The sequence below is a fragment of the Hypanus sabinus genome, chromosome 27 (assembly GCF_030144855.1).
Source record: "Hypanus sabinus isolate sHypSab1 chromosome 27, sHypSab1.hap1, whole genome shotgun sequence".
Taxonomy (NCBI): domain Eukaryota; kingdom Metazoa; phylum Chordata; class Chondrichthyes; order Myliobatiformes; family Dasyatidae; genus Hypanus; species Hypanus sabinus.
The window spans coordinates 22,551,750-22,570,278 of NC_082732.1; the positions used below are offsets into that span (position 1 = coordinate 22,551,750).

Sequence of the window (18,529 nt, forward strand, 5' to 3'; positions counted from 1 at the left end):
GAGGCCTTCAAAAGTGAAATTTTTAGAGTACAAAGCTTGTATGTGTCTGTCAGAATAAAAGGTAACGATAACAGGTTTAGGAACTTTGGTTTTCAAGAGATATTGAGGCCCTGGTTAAGAAAAAAAGAGGTGCATAGCAGATACAGGCAGGTAGGAAAAAATGGAGTATAAGAAATGCAAGAGAACACTTAAGAAATAAATCATGAGGGCTAAGAGAAGGCATGAGGTTGCCCTAGCAGACAAGATAAAGGAGAATCCTAAGGGATTCTACAGATATGTTAAGAGCAAAAGGACTGGAAAGGGGAAAAAAACTGGTCCTATGGAAGATAAGAACGGTAATCTATGCATGGAGCCTAAAGAAATTGGGGTGGGGGGTTCTTAAATGGATTTTTTGCATCCTGTATTTACTCAAGAGATGGATACAGAGTCTACAGTAGTGAGGTAAATTAGGATGGACAAATCCCCAGAGCCTGACAAGGTGCTCTGTGGGAGGTAAGTGCAGAATTTGCAGGGGCCCTAACAGAGATAATTAAAACATCCTTAGTGACAGGTGAGGTACCAGAGAATGGGAGGATAGCTGATGTTGTTCCGCTGTTTAAAAAAAATCTTAAAAAATAAACTAGGAAATTATGAGTCGGTGAGCCTGATATCAGTTGTGCAAAAGTTATTGGAAAGCATTCTAAGAGACCAGATATATGGGTATTTGGATAGACAGGGACTGATTAAGGATAGTCCACATGGCTTTGGGAGAGGTCGGTCATGTCTAACCAATCTTATATAGTTTTTCGAGAAAGTTACCAGGAACGTTGATGAAGGCTAGGCTGTGGATGTTGTTTACAGGGGCTTTAGCAGATATTTGACAAGGTCCCGCATGAGAGGTTGGTCAGAAATATTTAATAGCTTGATGCTTTAGATGAGATAGTAAATTGGATTAGACATCGGCTTTGTGGGAGATACCCGAGAGTGGTAGAAGGTGGTTGCCTCTCTGACTGGAGGCCTGTGACTAATAGAGTGCCACAGAGATCATTGCTAGGTCCATTGTTGTTTGTCATCTATATCAATGATCTAGATAATAATATGATTAACGACAGTAGTTTCAGGTGACACCAAGATTGGGGGTGTAGTGGACAGCAAAGAAGATTATCAGCATGCAGGGGCATCTGGACCAACTGGAAAACTGGCAGATGGAATTTAATGCAGAGAAGTGCAATATGTTGCACTTCAGCAGGACCAACCAGTGTAGGTCTTATACAGTGAACAGTAGGACACCAAGGAGTACGGTGGAACAAAAGGATCTGGGAATATAGGTCCACAGTGTCATAATAAAGCTTTTGGCACACTGGCATTCATAAATCAAAGTATTGAGTACAGGAGATGGGATGTTATGTTGAAGTTCTATAAGACATTGGTGAGGCCTAATTTGGAGTACTGCATGCAGTTTTGGTCACCTATCTACAGTAAACATGTAAGAAAAATTGAAACTGTGCAGAGAAAATTTACGAGGATGTTACCAGGACCAGAAGATCTGAGTAACCATACAAGGAAATATTGAATAGGTTATGGCTTCATTCCTCGGAACATAGAAGGGAGATTTGATAAAGCTATACAAAATTATGAGGGGTATACATAGAGTAAATGCAAGCAGACTTTTTCCTGAGGTTGGGTGAGACTACAACTAGAGGTCATGGGTTAAGAGTGAAAGGTGAAAAGTTTAATGGTCACAAGGGGAAACTTCACTCAGAGAGGATCGTGAGAGTGTGGAATGAGCTGCCAGCGTAAATAGTGCATGCAAGCTCAATTTCAATATTTAAGAGAAGTTTGGATAGGTACATGGATAGTAGCGATATGGATGGCTATGGACCGGGTGCAAATCGATGGGACCAGGCAGCTTAAATGGTTTGGCATGGACTAGCTGGGCAAAGGGCCTGGTTCTGTGCTGTACTTTCCATGACTATAATTATATAAAATAGAGCCATGAAAGTAGTTTCAAGAAAGGAGAGATTGACAAATCTAGTAAACACAGATGCAATTTCTTGCTGTAGGCAAATTTCTGGAATCCATATATGGGGATAAAAGTGAATGTGTTTAGGAATACAGAAGTTTATCAAGATCAAGCAGCGTGGATTTCAAAAAGTCATGTTACTTTTAAAAAATTCAAATCATGTTTAAAGTTGTTCCTAGCAAGATAAATAGAAGGTGATACCTAACAAAATCATACATTTTTAGAAAGCATCTAGTAAGATTTCTTACAAGGGATTCATTAGTGAAATTCAAAACAATGGATAAAAATAAAGTAATTCGCCCAAAAAACCTTCCAAGGACAGAAAGCAAAAGGTTTTTGGATTTTAGAAGTATCAATTAGAATTAGAGATGGATTAGAATATAATACCAAAGTTGCTAGTGACAAAAAAATTGCAGCACAGGGAGACAAATAAATTAGTGAAAGCAAAGTGATAAAAACAATTTGATGTGAAGTAACATATTTTAGGCAAGAATTAGTAATGGAAATGCAGACTCATAGTAGAAAGTAAATAGTAGAATGAAAAGGTAAATTTCCAAGTTCAAACTTCCATGAAAAGTAGATAAAGTCACATAATTAGTCAATTTTATTTTGATTCTTAAAAAATGTAAACAGATGTTTCCACATTATTGATAAATTTGGAAAAAGGCAATGAATAGGTCAGTTAAAAATCACTGAATCTTTAGGTAATCAATTACAGGAGAGACCAAAGCTATTGAGACTTCATAAAATTACTGCCGATGATGCAGATCTGAAAGTACAGTGCATTAACTTCTTTTTCTCCTTTCATAAATGCTGTCTGGGCTGCTGAGTGTTTTCCTATCTTCTGTTGATAATGAAGCTATTCAATAGGATGAAGCTGTTGTCTAAAATACACTTATGGGCAGAGGTAATTTAAGATACTGGAACAACTTCCATTGAAGGAAATAATGCTAAAGTAATTTAATACAGAGATTTTGATATAATATTTTTGCTAGATAGCTCAATGTTGTGTCACTGATTTTCATTGTATAATATTCACTGCATAGAGACGTTACGATACAATTGCAGTTTCTTGAAAGAGCAAGAACATACAGAAAGTATAACATCTAAAGCTACTTTAATTCAAGATATGAACTAATGGAAGTACTATAATGATTAATTTAAATGATGATAACCAACGAATTTAATTTAAAATCTTTATATAACATAAGCAAGTTTCTGTTATCTGTCTCTCCATAATCTCCTTCAATTCAACAAAATAACAGCTAGGAATCTTTTATAAATGCTGTTCGCCACATACATGAGTCAATGATGACTCAGAATGTAAGCAAAAGGGAATTTTTTTCAGAATGCATAAATTAAAAAGAACAAACATAAAATATTAATTAGGTGAATACTGGCCACTGAATATGGTCAGTAACTTTGCAGATGGCATCAAAATCTGTGAAGTTTGTTCTTTATGTACTTGCCGTACAATTGTAATGATCATTGCTCTAAAATAGTGTCTTGGGTGTTAGCAGAATACACACATTGGAGAAAACAATACTGGGATTGGCTGACAGGAAGTCCTTAGCTCATGATGTCACAAAGAGGGTGAGGATCTTTAAATGGTCCTTCCTTTCTGTAGTTTCCCATCATTCTGAGTTTTGTTAACCTTTCAGTGTCATGGATTAGTAAATAAACTGTTGCCTACTTCTGCTCCTCCCATGCACCCAACCCTGAATATTACCAATTTCAGATTCAATCAGCAATATTCTTTTCAATGTTATTACCAGTCCCACTTTTTACTTTTATCAGATTCAAGCAATTTCCAGTTTTGCAATTTAAAGCATAGATCCCACAAAAAGTTGCTTGTTACACCTTTGTTTCTATTTACATCTCCTTTTGCTATGTGACATCTCTACGGCAGTTATCCAAGTGATTTTTTATTGCTTGTACCTCAACTATAAGACCCAGAGCATTTCTGTCTTGCTGTAAATGTTATTTTGACCCATACAAACCACAAGTAATGAGTTATACCATCACTATGTCTTAATATTTCCATAAATAATGTAATCTGACCACATTCTAATCACAATGCCATGCTATAATAGCAAACTACTTCACAGTACAAAATTAACATAGTTTTCCCCTCATGTTACATACAGATGAGAATATCTGATGAATAAGAAAGCAGTAAGCCAGCTAAATTGATTAGGCATTCTTAAGAATTCAAAAGTAGTTTTCAAACATCTACATATAAATTATTTTAATAGAAGTCAAATGCTTTGATGCTAAACCCATGATGCTGTTAGTTTATTTAAAATATGCCTTTACTAATATTTTTACCACTATGTCACAAGATAAGGTCTATAGAACCAACCAATATCCCAGTAATTTTGAATGTTTGCACACCAGTATAGACACAGCTCTAACCAGATATACTGTTCCACTACAAGCCACATCAGAGGCACCAACCTGACAATACAGAAAATGTTCTAGGTAATGGAAATGGAGCTGCCACATCCACAAAAGACTCAACAAACCCAACTGGAATAACCACAGCCAAGTCATTTTACTTTCAACTAAAGATGTAGAAAGCATCTTTTACAAGAGTTAATAACCAATAACCCACTCACCAATTCTACCAATTGGCTCCAAACTTCATGAGGTAGGTTCCAGAGAGATCGAAACAATGACTGCCCTTGATGCCAAAGCAATTTTTGACCAAAAGTGGCACTAAGAAGCCATAGTCAAAGTTATGAGAATCAAGAAGTAAACTACCCAATAAATGGAAGTTTACATTAATGTACATAATTAATACTTAAGCCAAACAAAAAAAAAATTTGGTTTGTTTAATGTTGTTTGATCTCAGTGCCAGGACATCATTTCAGAGTAGTGTCCTCAGCCCCTATCTTCTTGAACTGCTTCATTGATGACATTTCCTCTATCACAAGGTTAGAAATGTAAATGTTTTCAGACGACTCCAAAATATTCAATTTTCACAGCTTGTCTAATACCGAAGCACTCTGTGTCTGCAGGCAACCAGTTTTGGACGTCATTCAGGCAAGGGTTGATGTGGCAAGTCACCAAGCACATCAGGCACTGACCACTGCCAAAAGCAGTAGCAAGTCAAAGAACCAACAATGTTTACTGAATCTCCTGCTGTCAATATCCTTGTGGCTTAGAGGGAGTAAAAACACCACTCAAGCTGAATTGGATAAGATACTTGTATACAATGCTAGAAGAGCAGATTGGCAAGGGACCCCCTCTAACTCACCTTCTGCCTTCGAAACGAAGAATAGCCTAATTCTGTTCCTATGTCTTATGGTCTTATTTACAGGAAGAAGGCAGGAGAATGGGATAGAGAGGGATATTAAATCAACATAGATGGAATGATGCAGCAGACCCAAAAGGTCTAATTCTGCTTCTGTGTCTTATGGTCTATAAGATACATAAGGAATCAAATAGAATACTATTAACATGTCTAGATAACTGCAGTTCTTGAAAAGCTTGATACTACTCAAGTTAAGGCATCTATACGTGTAGTTCCCTCAACTTATTACAACAATTCTGAATTACCTCCTTTTCAGGTTTCCTTCCAGCACTTCAACAATTCCTTAGATATTTCTAACCATGAATGCTAGATTGTTTATTGTATCATGAACAGCATCATATTCAGGTCCAATATCTCCTAGGTCACTATCTGCATACACTTGCCACAGAGACAATAAATATATAATGACACCAAAAACTAGCTAAATAATGATATACAAAAAAAAATCAAATTTTCTCTTCTAATTTTGGATACCTTATTGGTGCATCATGTTATCTACCTAGGAAAGGAGTAGCCAGAAAATGCACTGTTCTGAACTACTTCATGAAAAATATACATTTTACTGAATCAAAACTGGTAAACCAATCCAGTTCCTAAATATTTTAACTGTTCACTCATTAAAAATGGAGATTAAATCCATGTCATTAAAGAGCTCAAATCTATCTACTACTTCTATTTCTGTTCTACCTACAATTGAGACCGAGAGCTTCCAGCTGTGTGCCACATTAATTATCTAATCCAGCTTAACCTGTCTTCAGCCCCTTGTATTTTAGCAAATACAAATACAAGGAATATCCCTCATTTTCTGAAAGGTACATTAAGGCATTTTGGATTAGAGAATGCTTTCAGCAATTTCAGGTAGCCAGTAATTCCAATCTTTGTAGAACCCTAGCATTCTTAAGTGATTTTTCAGCCATCTCTTTTTTTGCTGGTAATTTCTTAATCATTATCTCCTTATTTATATCTCCTGCTACATTCTGCTATTTATTATACTAGTACTGATGCAAACTCAGATTGCATTTCTGAAATCGGTGATATAAAAGGTGTCATTACAGCATCAAATAGAGAGAGATGCAGTATGTCCCATGATCCTGTATAAGGAACCTGGCATGAACTTCTACCCTTGTAGCTGTGCATTTCTGTGCTGGAATCCTTGCACAAATCACATCACTGACTTATACAGAACCTACCTGTGAGGGCTAGTGTTGAGCAAACTAAGGTGGCCAATGTGGTCACTCAGCACTGAGAGATGGGGCTCAGAATTGCTTTCTGGCCTGCAGCTACAACCATTGTTTTGCAATTGACAGCACCTACTCCATGTGCTGGCTCTCTCATCTTTTCAACTTGATGGAAAACACTATCACCCGCCTCTGGGCTTGGATGATCAGTGGAGGAAAACAAAAGTGAAAGCCAGATGACAGCTTCAATCACATTCAACTGGTGGCAATGAGGGAAACCGTATGAAACAGGAAGTCTGTAAACACAGAAAAAGTGCTGCCAGTGCCCAGCAATGGTCTGTATTCACAGTGCCAGTCAAAGTGCAGCCCTGAGCCTAAATATCTCAGTGCTTGACAGCTGCATTACTTACCTTGCCCACCCAAAAGCAGACCTCATTGGCAGTCTCCTCACAATGACAATTTCATTGTTAGATATGCACCAAGGGAGGGCAAGGGTTCACACCAGATTCCCATCATAGTAAGATACAGTCTAAGTAAATGCTTTTTTTGTGTGTAAATAAAGTAACAGTGAGTGTTCGCACTGGAAGACCAAGAACTCTATAATGACAATGCTCTAAAGGTTCTCAGTGGGTACTAGCATAATGCCTTTATTACTTACCTTCACTTTCAATCATCTCATCACTCTGCCTCCACCCTATCATAGATATTCCCTTATTTCTTCCTTCTGGTGCCAACATTTTTCAACTTAAAATATATTTCACCACTAACTTTTCCCAATTTCAATGAAAGGCTATTGACCTGAGACATTTAACTCTGTTTCTCTCTCCGTGCCTGCTGCCCAACCTACTAAGTATTGTGTTCCATTTATGAACTATTAAGCATAAATCATGTATTTAACTTGTACCACAAATGGTCTTAGATTAGTTCACTTTTAATAGGAATGATATTCCCACTACAATATATACGCAATATAATGAATAGAACGTAGAACAGTACAGCACAGTATGAGCTCTTCAGCCCACATGTTGGGCTTAACTATATAAACCTGCTCAATGAGCAATCTTATCCTTCCCTTCCAGACAGCCAATAACCCTTCATTTTTCTTTCGTCCATGTGTCTACCTAAGAGTCCCTATTGTATCCGCCTCTACTACCACCACAACAATGTGTTCAAGGCACTTACAACTCTTGTGTTTAAAATCAAACTACCTCTGACATCCCCTCACCTTAAACAGATGCCGTATGGCATTGGTCATTGCCCCCCTGGGAAAAAGGTACTGGCTGTTTCCTATATCTCTCATAACCTTATACACTTCCATCTATGCCTCTTATCATCTTGGTGACCAAAACTGAACCCATTCCCTGTTAAGTGAACAGGAGCAAGAAAAAAAGCCAATATCAAGTAAACTAAAAAGAACTTTATCCATTTTATATGACTAGATATTTACACTGACTCTGCAACTTCATAAATAAATGGGTGGCATGGTAGCATAGTGGTTAGAATAACACTATTACAGCACAATGAAAGACATGGATCTGATTCCATCACTAACTGTAAGAAATTTGCATGACTTCCCCATGACCGTGTGGGTCTCCTTTAGGTGCTCTGGTTTCCCCCTGCATATCAAAAAACATACAGGTTATGAGAATAATTGGTTACATGGATATAATTGGGCAGCAAGGGATTAGTGAACCAGAAGGGCCTGTTACTGTGCTGTATCTCTAAGTAAAATGACCGAACTGTACAATTCTAGTAAGTAATTCCACAATTAAATCTGAAAACCATACAGTTCAATGAACTTCCTTAAAATTCAGTATTGCAGATGCATTTGGACTCTGTGTAAAGTATCTCCATAGAGCATTTCATCATGGTTTTAACTGGGACTATTAACCTTTCTGTTCCCACAGATGCTGCCTGATCTACTAACCATTTCTAGAAATGTGTTCTAGGATATGCACCATTTTGCTCCTTGACTAATATCTCTTCCTTTGGCTCAGCATTCACAAGACTTTTCTCTCCAGTAGGCATGTATTAAGTCAAAACTTAACAAACTCTCACATAAATTTTTTTTTAATGCAATGTCATTTGGATTCGCAAAAATAATTTAAATGACTCTTTACACTGCAAAGCCAAAATCAAAACACATCCAAACGTGTGTAATGTCACATTTTAACATATTCTTTATTTGGTTAATACTGGAGATTCAATGCTATTTTTTCTGCCATGAATTTCCTACTCTGCATTTTGAGGATTAACCAGAATAGCACCAATTAACTAAACCATTTCCATTGCTCATATACACATGAATTAAGAGCAATAAGGTACAGAATGAAATCTATAATGGAAAACAGCTAGAGTACTTGTTTGAAAATTCACATGTTGTTTACTTGACAATAAAATGATGTTGAGCCACAAATTTAACTAATATCATAAATATGTAATGGTTATATTACATTAGCAATAGATGTCAACTGTTATTTTATTATTACCAATTCTTAGTTGATTAAGAATTTCTTGGATATTTTCAGTGCAAAGATTCAGCAGCTAAAACAATTTAGCTACTAAAACAATAACATTTATGTAAGACTAGTTTTTCCCATTTGGGATGGTTAGGAGGAATGACAGCAAGGGCTTCAGGTTGGTGTGGTGGTGGCTAATGTTAAAGACTTTGAATCCTGAACCTATGGTGAACTTGCTTAGGAAAGGAGTTGATTAAACAGCTATCTAATAAATATGACACAGCACAGCCAAATATAACCCTAGGACTAGTGGCAGCTGTCAATGTCCTTTCCAACAAAATCCATATGTTGTGTTATGCATCACAGCTCTTTCTAAGAGCTCAGCTTATCTGGTAGAAATGTACAAATGTGTGATATTTATACAATAAAAGAACATGATTTAGTTTCATATTTCAAGAGAATCAGTGCCCTTAACTTTTACCTATCTTATAGCTCTGTAAAGGAACAACAAACTGATTTCAACGCCACCACAAAATTCTCAATTTTCTCAGAGCAAACTGTATTTATACACAATGTACTTACAGACCTATAGAAAGCATCAAAATATATAGTATATTACCATAAGGAAGTATTTCTTAAAAGCACTTGAAAAGCTATGACAGATAGTACAATGGATGAGTCTTTAAACATACATCTACTTATAACCAAAGGCTATTCAGAAATTTACTCAGAAGGAATCAATTTGCCCAAGTTAACATATCTTACACACAGTTGCTGTCCTTCCCTAGACTTAAAAGGGCATACACTTCTGAAGATGCTATATCTCATCATTTTGTTCCAAATTCATGAATTAACAGAAGCTGCACAATTTATAAAATTCCATTTGGAAAAAAGGTGTCAAGAGGAACGCAAACAGATAATGCTCTGCAATACTCAAATGGGAAAACTGAATCAGAAACTCAACAGTAACATGCCAAATGAAAATAAGATAATATCTTAGATTTTGTGGTTATTAATGGCATCACAACTACCTGTATAATACATTTTAACAATGCGATGCAACATTTCACACATGCACAATTTAATAAAAATCCCGAACTTGCTGCCAGTAGTGCAGTACTCTTTTGTAACTGCAGTTTTCAGTCTGCTCCAACACTATCAAGAATTGCCTGAACTAAATTAAATTTAGTCTTTCTGCAAACCAGCCTCACTTCAACATCTCAAACTCAGTTACATGATATTACAATCAATTCTGACTAAACAATTATAATTACAGCAAATTTCTTCATGCATTGCAATTTCCCTATATGACAAATATCTTAAAATATATGAGATTTTAAAATGTTTCTAAAGTTTGGGTTATTTCATTTTGTCTTTAATTCTGATTCATATGTGACAATCTTTTGTTCAGCACTTCACTAAAATGACCTACAGACTGCCTCCCAATATTCTGACTCCAAAATTCTTTAAGGGAAATGAGCTGTTCTGTCAGCCCAATCATATCAAAGCTGCTGGACACAGAGAATTTAAATGGATTTTTCATTTGACAGCAGCAAACATTAGAAAAGGAGTGCTCACCGTTCAAGTCTCTAGATATTTTATTTATTCACACTGACGGGTTCTGGATCACTGGAAATTTTACTGAATTATGTGGCCAAAAAAAAATATTAAAAAGCAATTTTGTACAGATTTCAAAAGCTTAGGTCGTTCTTGAATACTCTTGGTAGAAGTTATAGATACTGGATAAAAGTCCGAAGGTAGGTATATTTCATATTCTACAAGTCCAAAGCATACTAGAATAATAACTAAGGTAGCACACCTGAGGTTAAGGTACAAGTAGCAGAATTCATAGTAAGCTAACAATTGAACAGAAAACTTACGAGTTAAAAAAATTATTGAGTTTGGTGAAATTGGAAAAAATTATGTGTCGAAGTAAATGGTATTGGAGTCACCAATTTTAATGCACTTTCATAATAACTTGGAAATACAATTTAATAATCACAATACTAATCAACATCAATGCTGATTACTGGAAAGTAACTTGTAAAACTGCAGTGTAAATAGTAAATGAATTTTAAAATGGGTAAACAAGATTTGTACAATTTGGCATGAGGAACATAAAGGCTACACATTTATTGTAATCAAAGCAATGTAAGAAATAAATTTAAAGAGTATAAAAGTGACATTAAACTTGCGTTTGATCTTGGATAGATCTCACTTGAAGTACTGTATATACTTCTGAATTATCAATGGCATTATATAATTGCAACAAGAATAATACTTGAACCAAAAGTGGAACTATTTTCTCTTTAATAAACATTTCAGAAGTGACTAAATGGGGTCTTAAAACGTACGAAGGGATTTACTGGAACAGATGTAAACTATATACCTCTGCATGAGAAATATCTAAAATTAAGAAACTTAACTAAATAGCCAATACTAAGAAAAGATCCAAGCTAAGAAAATAGAAAAGCAGGCTAAACATCCAAGGATGAGAAAGCAGTATATGCTAAAAAAAACTAGGCAAGTAAGCCTGGGGTTAGCTTATGTATAATGTACAAATCAGCATTGACCATTTTAAAAACATAAACACATTGGAAAGATTACACTGAGGTATGCAACCTATTCTACCAATCTTAATTACCTGTTAACTCTACTGCCACTGCATCAACCCCTAGATTTAATGTATTCTTGTAGAAATATTTGAGTTATGATATAAGCTATGCAAATTAAACCATGCAGTACCAACAATGCAAGTCACAAATCTTTGATATGCTTAAGGTATGGCAGGTCTTTCTAAGTGAGCTTATTAACTAACGATTCCTGTATGTCAGTGTTTCAAGCTGAGAGCCCATGCACCACACCATTTTACCATTTCAAGCAGCAGAATACAACTGGTATAATATTTAAAATAATCTGAATAGTAATCATAGTAAAATGAAAGGTAGTAAATGTAATCTTTCACTATGTACTCATAGGATCGGATGTATCCATGATGCCACATAGTTAGCAGGGATCAGGCGAAATGTTAAAACGTAACAAAAATGCAGTATACAAGCTATACTTTCTCACTACAATTTTTATTAAAAACTGACATGATATCTTGATCATTCTGCTCCAAATACTTCTCAAAAAACAGACGGGTGTACAGTATGCTAAACAACACTTTGTACTTTAAATACATGGATTACCAAGTTGAGGGGAAAGAAAAGATTTCACTGCTCTAAAAAATTCAATATTGCTATCCTATCACCAGTAATTTTATATAAAGTCTGAAAGAAAAAACAGAAATTAATAAATGAAAAACTGAAATGCAAAATTTTCTAATTCCAAAGCATCTGAATAGACTAACCAGACACAACTAAACCAAATCACCCAAAACTAAGTATCATTGTGAGAAAAATCCACATTCAAACGTATAAGTATTGTTACCAAAAAAATTTTCACGTGGTTAAAAAACCTACATAATCTCAAATTGCTAGTGCCATCAGCATCAACTTAATTCTGTGTTCTACACAAAATATACTTCCATGACTAACATTTTGTAAAATTAACAATGTTCCTTAATAAAAACGGCATGTAGGTTATACATTCTTACCATTGCATATTCATTGAAATCCTAGTAACACCACCAAGTTATTTTTCTATCTCGGTGGCATTTCATACACATTGTCAAAGATGGATTATGCAAAAAATACATTCCTTTCTTTTAAATAATTTTTGAGAATTCTTCATAATAAAACAACATGTGGTAACATAGATAAAAAACAGCAATTTTTTTAAATGTTGAATTACCAATCTGTACACTTCACCTTTATTGATGACTAGTGAAAGCGACCAAATGATCCCCTTTATTCTGGCGGCAAATGGGATGCGTTGATGGAAACTAATTGTGGTATGCTCCTCTCCACCTACCTGTCACTGCTGGTACTACTGCTGCTGCTGACTGAATCACTGCTTGATGACCTACTCCGGGACCCACTGCCACTGGGAGATCGCCGTGACCGTCCTTGGCTAGGTCGTTGTGGGGACTGGTTTCCTGACCGTGAGGAATGTGGGGATCGACTTCTGCTGTGCTGATAATTCTTTTCCTGGCGTCTCCCCCTTACTTCCCGAGTAATATCTTCCCTGTAGAGATCTCGGTGCACTACACTTGAAATTGCAAACTGTTCCCTCCCTCTTTGTTCATAACGTGGATCATGAGCTTCAAATCGAGTTGGACTTCGACTTCTTGACCCATAATAAACTCCATGCTGTATAGTTCGATCCCGAGGATCTCTATAGTAATCCTGTTCATAATGTCTGGGACGATCAAACCCTGCTGTTGTACGATCGTGGTGTCCATAGGCACTATGATCATAAGTACGCTCCCTGTTATCAGAAGCCCTGTGTTTTGTTAGGGGAAGGGATGGGAAGAGGAATGAAGAAAAAGATAATCAGTCAAGCATTCCCCACACAGCATGAAGATCTTCTAATTGCTCCCTCTAAACACCAGCAAGATAAGCATTTGGTTTTTAGCTAGTGAATATATAGAAACAATAAAGAAATTGGCAAAAGCATTATATTCAGTAGCGGTTATTAAAAAGCTGAATGCTTTCAATTTTTATCCTTCACAGTAGACCATCATTTCCTAATACAGTTGATAATATACTAATTATTAAGCTTATATTTCCTATTCTCAAATAGTAAAGTTAGGAAAACATTACTGCAGAAGCCATTTACCAAAGGCTAATTAATTTGCTGTACATTATCTTAGTAAAAATATACCAACTCATGTAGTTACTTTAAATTCTGGAATTTCCATATTTCTATTCATAATCTTCATAATTACTTTATAAGCATAACTTTTTAATTGCTTCCCATTTTAAAATTCTTCCATGCAAAATATTATAACAGAATTACTTTTTTGTTGACATTCTACAGTTTCAGAAAACAGAAAACACTGAGTAGCAAAGCCACTAAACTATGCATAGAGTCAAGTTGACTTAATCAGCGAGGTATAGAACCGAGCTTACAATGTACTGCAGAATCATTTTACACTGACCTTTCAGCAATGAAAAGAAGCAAGCTGATTCCAAAGCATTACTGCCATCAGCTGACACACAAAAAACACAATTTCCTAATCCATGAAAGACAAAGACAGGCAAAGAAGCTAACAGAGGTGCAAGACACTGAGATTCTATTGGCTAAGTGCTGATTGAATTTTTAGCATTGCTAATGACTACTGGAGTTAGTGGAAAGATAGGGTTGACTGGGTTAGGAGAGGGGCTAAGATACGCATGGCAGGGCATACCAACCTTTTTAGACTGCAGTAAACACGACCTAAATCCCAATTAAATCTAGGGAGAGAAAAGTGTACAAACATTCCCAATTTGGTCCCCTCTTAAAGGGGTAATCCAACTTCGGATAGTGCTAGTGCCGCATTGATTTGGGGATTGTATCAAGAAAACTGAACGCCCAAGAAAGATAAATTTCCATTGCCAGTGTTACGTACATTCGCCTCAAACAGATAGCTCCCAAAGTTTAATAGTAACTCCCAAACCCCAAGACCTTTCTGAGATGCGGAGTACGTTCAGATTGATGTATGATGGTAAATAGATGTATCCCAATTCGCGTTGACATTAAGCAACTATAACCGTTACTCCCAGAGCACAGAGCTTTCTTCTAGTAGTAGGTACATAACATCCATTTTCTAGCAGTCAGTTGCCATGTCTTATAATATTTTCATACTTGATCTGAAAGTTAAAAATGTAATGTATCCACTAATAGATTTCCCTTGTTTGATTGTCCACTGGTACAATAAGTAGAATCATGAAGAGTACGAAACACAAACCAGGTAATCCAAACTGCCATAAAACTACTTTAAGATGAATATAATCCCATGTTGAAGAGATAATACCCTCCATTCCATTATGCAGGAAAGTGAAATTCCAAAATGTGTAAAAGCTTCTACAAGTTAATCATTGGACCAGAAATATCCATAAGATCCAAATGGCATAAATCAAAATAGACAGTACATACGTAGACCCTTGCATGTGTTACGTTCTCAATTCTTCAGTTTTCCTTCAAATAAATTCATGTTGAGAATCATTAGCTGTAATATCCTTCAAGGAAAGTAGTAGATCAAAGAGTACTACATCTTCGTTGAAATATTTCATATCCAAAGAACGTGCATCAATATCTTACACTTAAGCCAAAGCCAATATGATACTGCAGGAAGTCTTCAATGTACTTCAATATTGTCTCAAACAGTAGGTCTAGTAACTCCATAGTATTCCTCAGGTTGGTTGTACCAGGATGCAATATCATAGCCACTCAATCGAAGGGATACATCCAGAGGGAACTGCTTGCAATCCATGGAGAAAAAGGAAGCTTATTACGAGGGTTAACTCCATAGTAACTGATAAAAACCTTCCATCAAACTAACCAAACTTATCCCAGGAGTAGTCATCCAGCCAGCTGCAGAATAGATCCACTGCGAAGAGGCCAGAGCTGCTACTGGTTTCAATGCTCTTCCACATCCAACAACGGCACGAATGTATAGATTTCCTCATTAAATCCATCTGGGAACCTAAACATGAGTTGCTGCTTCTCACACTATTTATCAACACCCTGCCTAGAGAAACCTTGGAACTTACCCATCAAGTCTCCGTTCATAACGTCCTTCCCGTCCATGTAGTGATGGTGGTGGTCCATATGTTGGCCCCCCACCACCTCCCCTGAACCCTGAAACCTCTCTAGTACGAGTTCCTATAGGAACGGTATCATCTAATCCCCGAGCAGCACTTGGAATAGTGCCAGGCTCATTGTAATCCGTTCGAAGGTCCCGGTCTCCCATTTTGTTGACCGAATTATGAGCTTTCTGTGCACTTTTGATGTCCACAAAATCCACAAAGGCTGCCACTCCTCCTTCTGAGCCCCTTTTGGGAAGAATTTTAACACTTTCCACACGGCCATATCTGAAAGAAAGAGGAAAAAATATATAAATATGTAAAACACAAACTAGCCAGGACAAGTTACAATCAATATTTTACATAATATTGCAACATTTAAACAGTATTATTTTCCTTTTAAGTAAAGAAGAAAATTAAATGCAACACTGTATTAAATTCAATACCAATGCAAAACACCACAGCAATTAGTACATCTAACATCTCCAGAGACCCTTCAACCAATCCTAGCCTTGGGTGTTTTTGTGTCAAGTTTGCATAGTCCCTGCATCATTCTTCTCCTGCAACCCGCACCTCTCTCCAACCCATGTTCCCAACAGTTGTGCTTCCACTCACATGCTAAAGATGTGCTAATTGGTGAATGAATTTGTTATTCAGGAGAATAAGAGAGGAGAGTTGATAAAGGAGTCAGAGAGAAAAGAGGGATTAATGCCTGTCTTGATGGCTAGTGTGAATATGGTGTGCTGCAGGAATCTACAATGAATTTAATTTTGATGTTTTTTAAAACTATATCCTCTAGCTAATATCTATACTCTCTTCTGAAAATATAGCCAACATCATGAAGAAAGTATTTATATATGGTATGACAGGACAAAGAATGGAGGACAGGGGTAAATTCTAAATTACTGTCAATTTCTTGCAAGTATTCTCTACTTGATCACCAGATTCCAGACCATGGTACTAATGAATACGTAATATTGTTGATTTGAGGACATAAATATTTTGCTATCAAAGTCAACATAAGATCCTAATTTACACTGTGTAAAGAAAACCTCAAATGAAATTAACTGTGTGATTTTACATCTGATGCAGAAATTTGAACAGAGCAGAGTAATAGCAATCATGTATATTTCCAACATTCACTGAAATGAATCACTGATTCCATTGGTAGCTTTTCTTCCTTGTTCCTATTCTCACTTTCAAAATCAGAGTCCCTACTTCCTCCAATCTCTTATCGGTTTTACTCCATTAATAATCTTAAGAGTCCCAGATAATTGCCATATTCCCATTCCTCAGCGAATTATTCATTGATGCTTTAGGATATGCATTCAGTATCCTGATGATTAACAGCACCAAATAAATTCCAATGGGAACAATGGCTCCTGCTAAATTCTTAAACAGAGAAACATCAATGTGCTTTAACCTGCTGAGAAACAGAAATTCAATTGTTCCTACAATGCATAAAATAAGATTTTTGTTTTCCCGGTTAAAATGATCCCATTCATTCAAAAAGATAAAGATAAAAGATCAGATTTATTTGGCACAATGTACATTGAAACAGTGAAACATACAGTGAAATGACTTATTCAGTGTCAACAATCAATGCAATTCAAGATGTGCTGGGGTCCACCCACAAGTGTCACCGTGCTTCCAGGGCTAACCTGGCATGCCCAAAACTTACTACCTTAAGTCTAATGTCTTCAGAATGTGGGAGGATAGGGAAAACACAAAAACCCTTTACAGACAGCGCTGCAAATTGAACCCCAATTTTATGCTTTACACTAACTGCTATGCTACTGTGCTATCCCATATTCATTAAATATGCAAATATTCATTACAGTCAACTAAAACATAATATATAATGTCCAACACAGCTGAACAATTCTTATAAGAAACTTTAAATTGTCACATCATGATTTTCATTCCACTTGCCCCCTCTCCACTTTTTCTTATTAAATTGCTAGCTTCCACTTGTTGAAGAGTATATTGTTGGGACTTAGCTTGTAACTTAGAAAATGGATTATGGTCAAAATTTTACATTGTAAAAAAAAAGCAAAATGAAGATAATGTTATTACTAATGAATATGCTAAAAGTAATACAACAGAATGTACAACCTATTCTTTTAAAGCATTAATTTAAAAAAATAGATTTCTATCAGTTCTCTCCTGGAATGTCCTTATCTTAGCCTAGAATTGTTTTATGTTTTCTAGGAAAGAATCTGCAGGACAGTGAGGAGTGCAAGGAAGTGAGCTGTTCTTGTAAAGGCCAATAATGATGAGGAGCCAAATGACGTCCTCCGAGCCAATAATGATTTTGTTGTGACACTATCTTTCTTTGACTGCATTCTGGCACTTGAAATTGATCATTTTCTTGATTACAAGAGGTAATATAATCTCATTTTCAACTATCACAATATGGAAACATGTTTCTCTTACAACCTGGTGGTATAAGATTGCTAATTTCCTACAGGTTATTGTAAAATACCTACAAAGTTTCTTTTGGGATGCTACTGATCCACCAACTCCTTTGGCAACTCCAAAACGCAATTGTGTGTATTTCCAGGAGATGTCATTACATAAAGAAATAAAATTGCTCTTCAAACCTCAGATGACTGGGGCTTGTTCTTGCACCCTAAATGTTTCTCAGCTACGCTGTTCAAGACTTATCATACTCAATAAAAAACTGTTGTCAGCAGTTCAGTGGGGGGGGGGGGGGGTAGGTAAAACTGCGGATAAACGTGGAATCTGTACAGATTTTATTAGGGATGGTTTTATCTTTATAGAATTATTTTAAGTTTCAGTAAATCTTTTACTATTACTAGAAATAGTTACAGCTATGTTATATGACAATTCGTGACTGTACAAACATAAATAACGCATAAAAGGTACAATTTTGAATTAAT

General features: G+C 36.1%; 1 protein-coding gene across 3 annotated transcripts in view; it reads right to left on the reverse strand.

The window, feature by feature from the left end:
* spen (spen family transcriptional repressor) overlaps positions 1 to 18,529 on the reverse strand; it is a 91,744-nt gene that overhangs the window by 63,746 nt on the left and 9,469 nt on the right. For all 3 annotated transcript variants that reach the window (XM_059951920.1, XM_059951919.1, XM_059951918.1), the window contains exons 2-3: positions 15,594 to 15,914; positions 12,871 to 13,341 (exon numbers count right to left, since the gene is read on the reverse strand). In XM_059951920.1, coding sequence (XP_059807903.1) covers positions 12,871 to 13,341; positions 15,594 to 15,914 — 792 coding nt within the window. The remainder of the gene's footprint in view (positions 1 to 12,870; positions 13,342 to 15,593; positions 15,915 to 18,529) is intronic.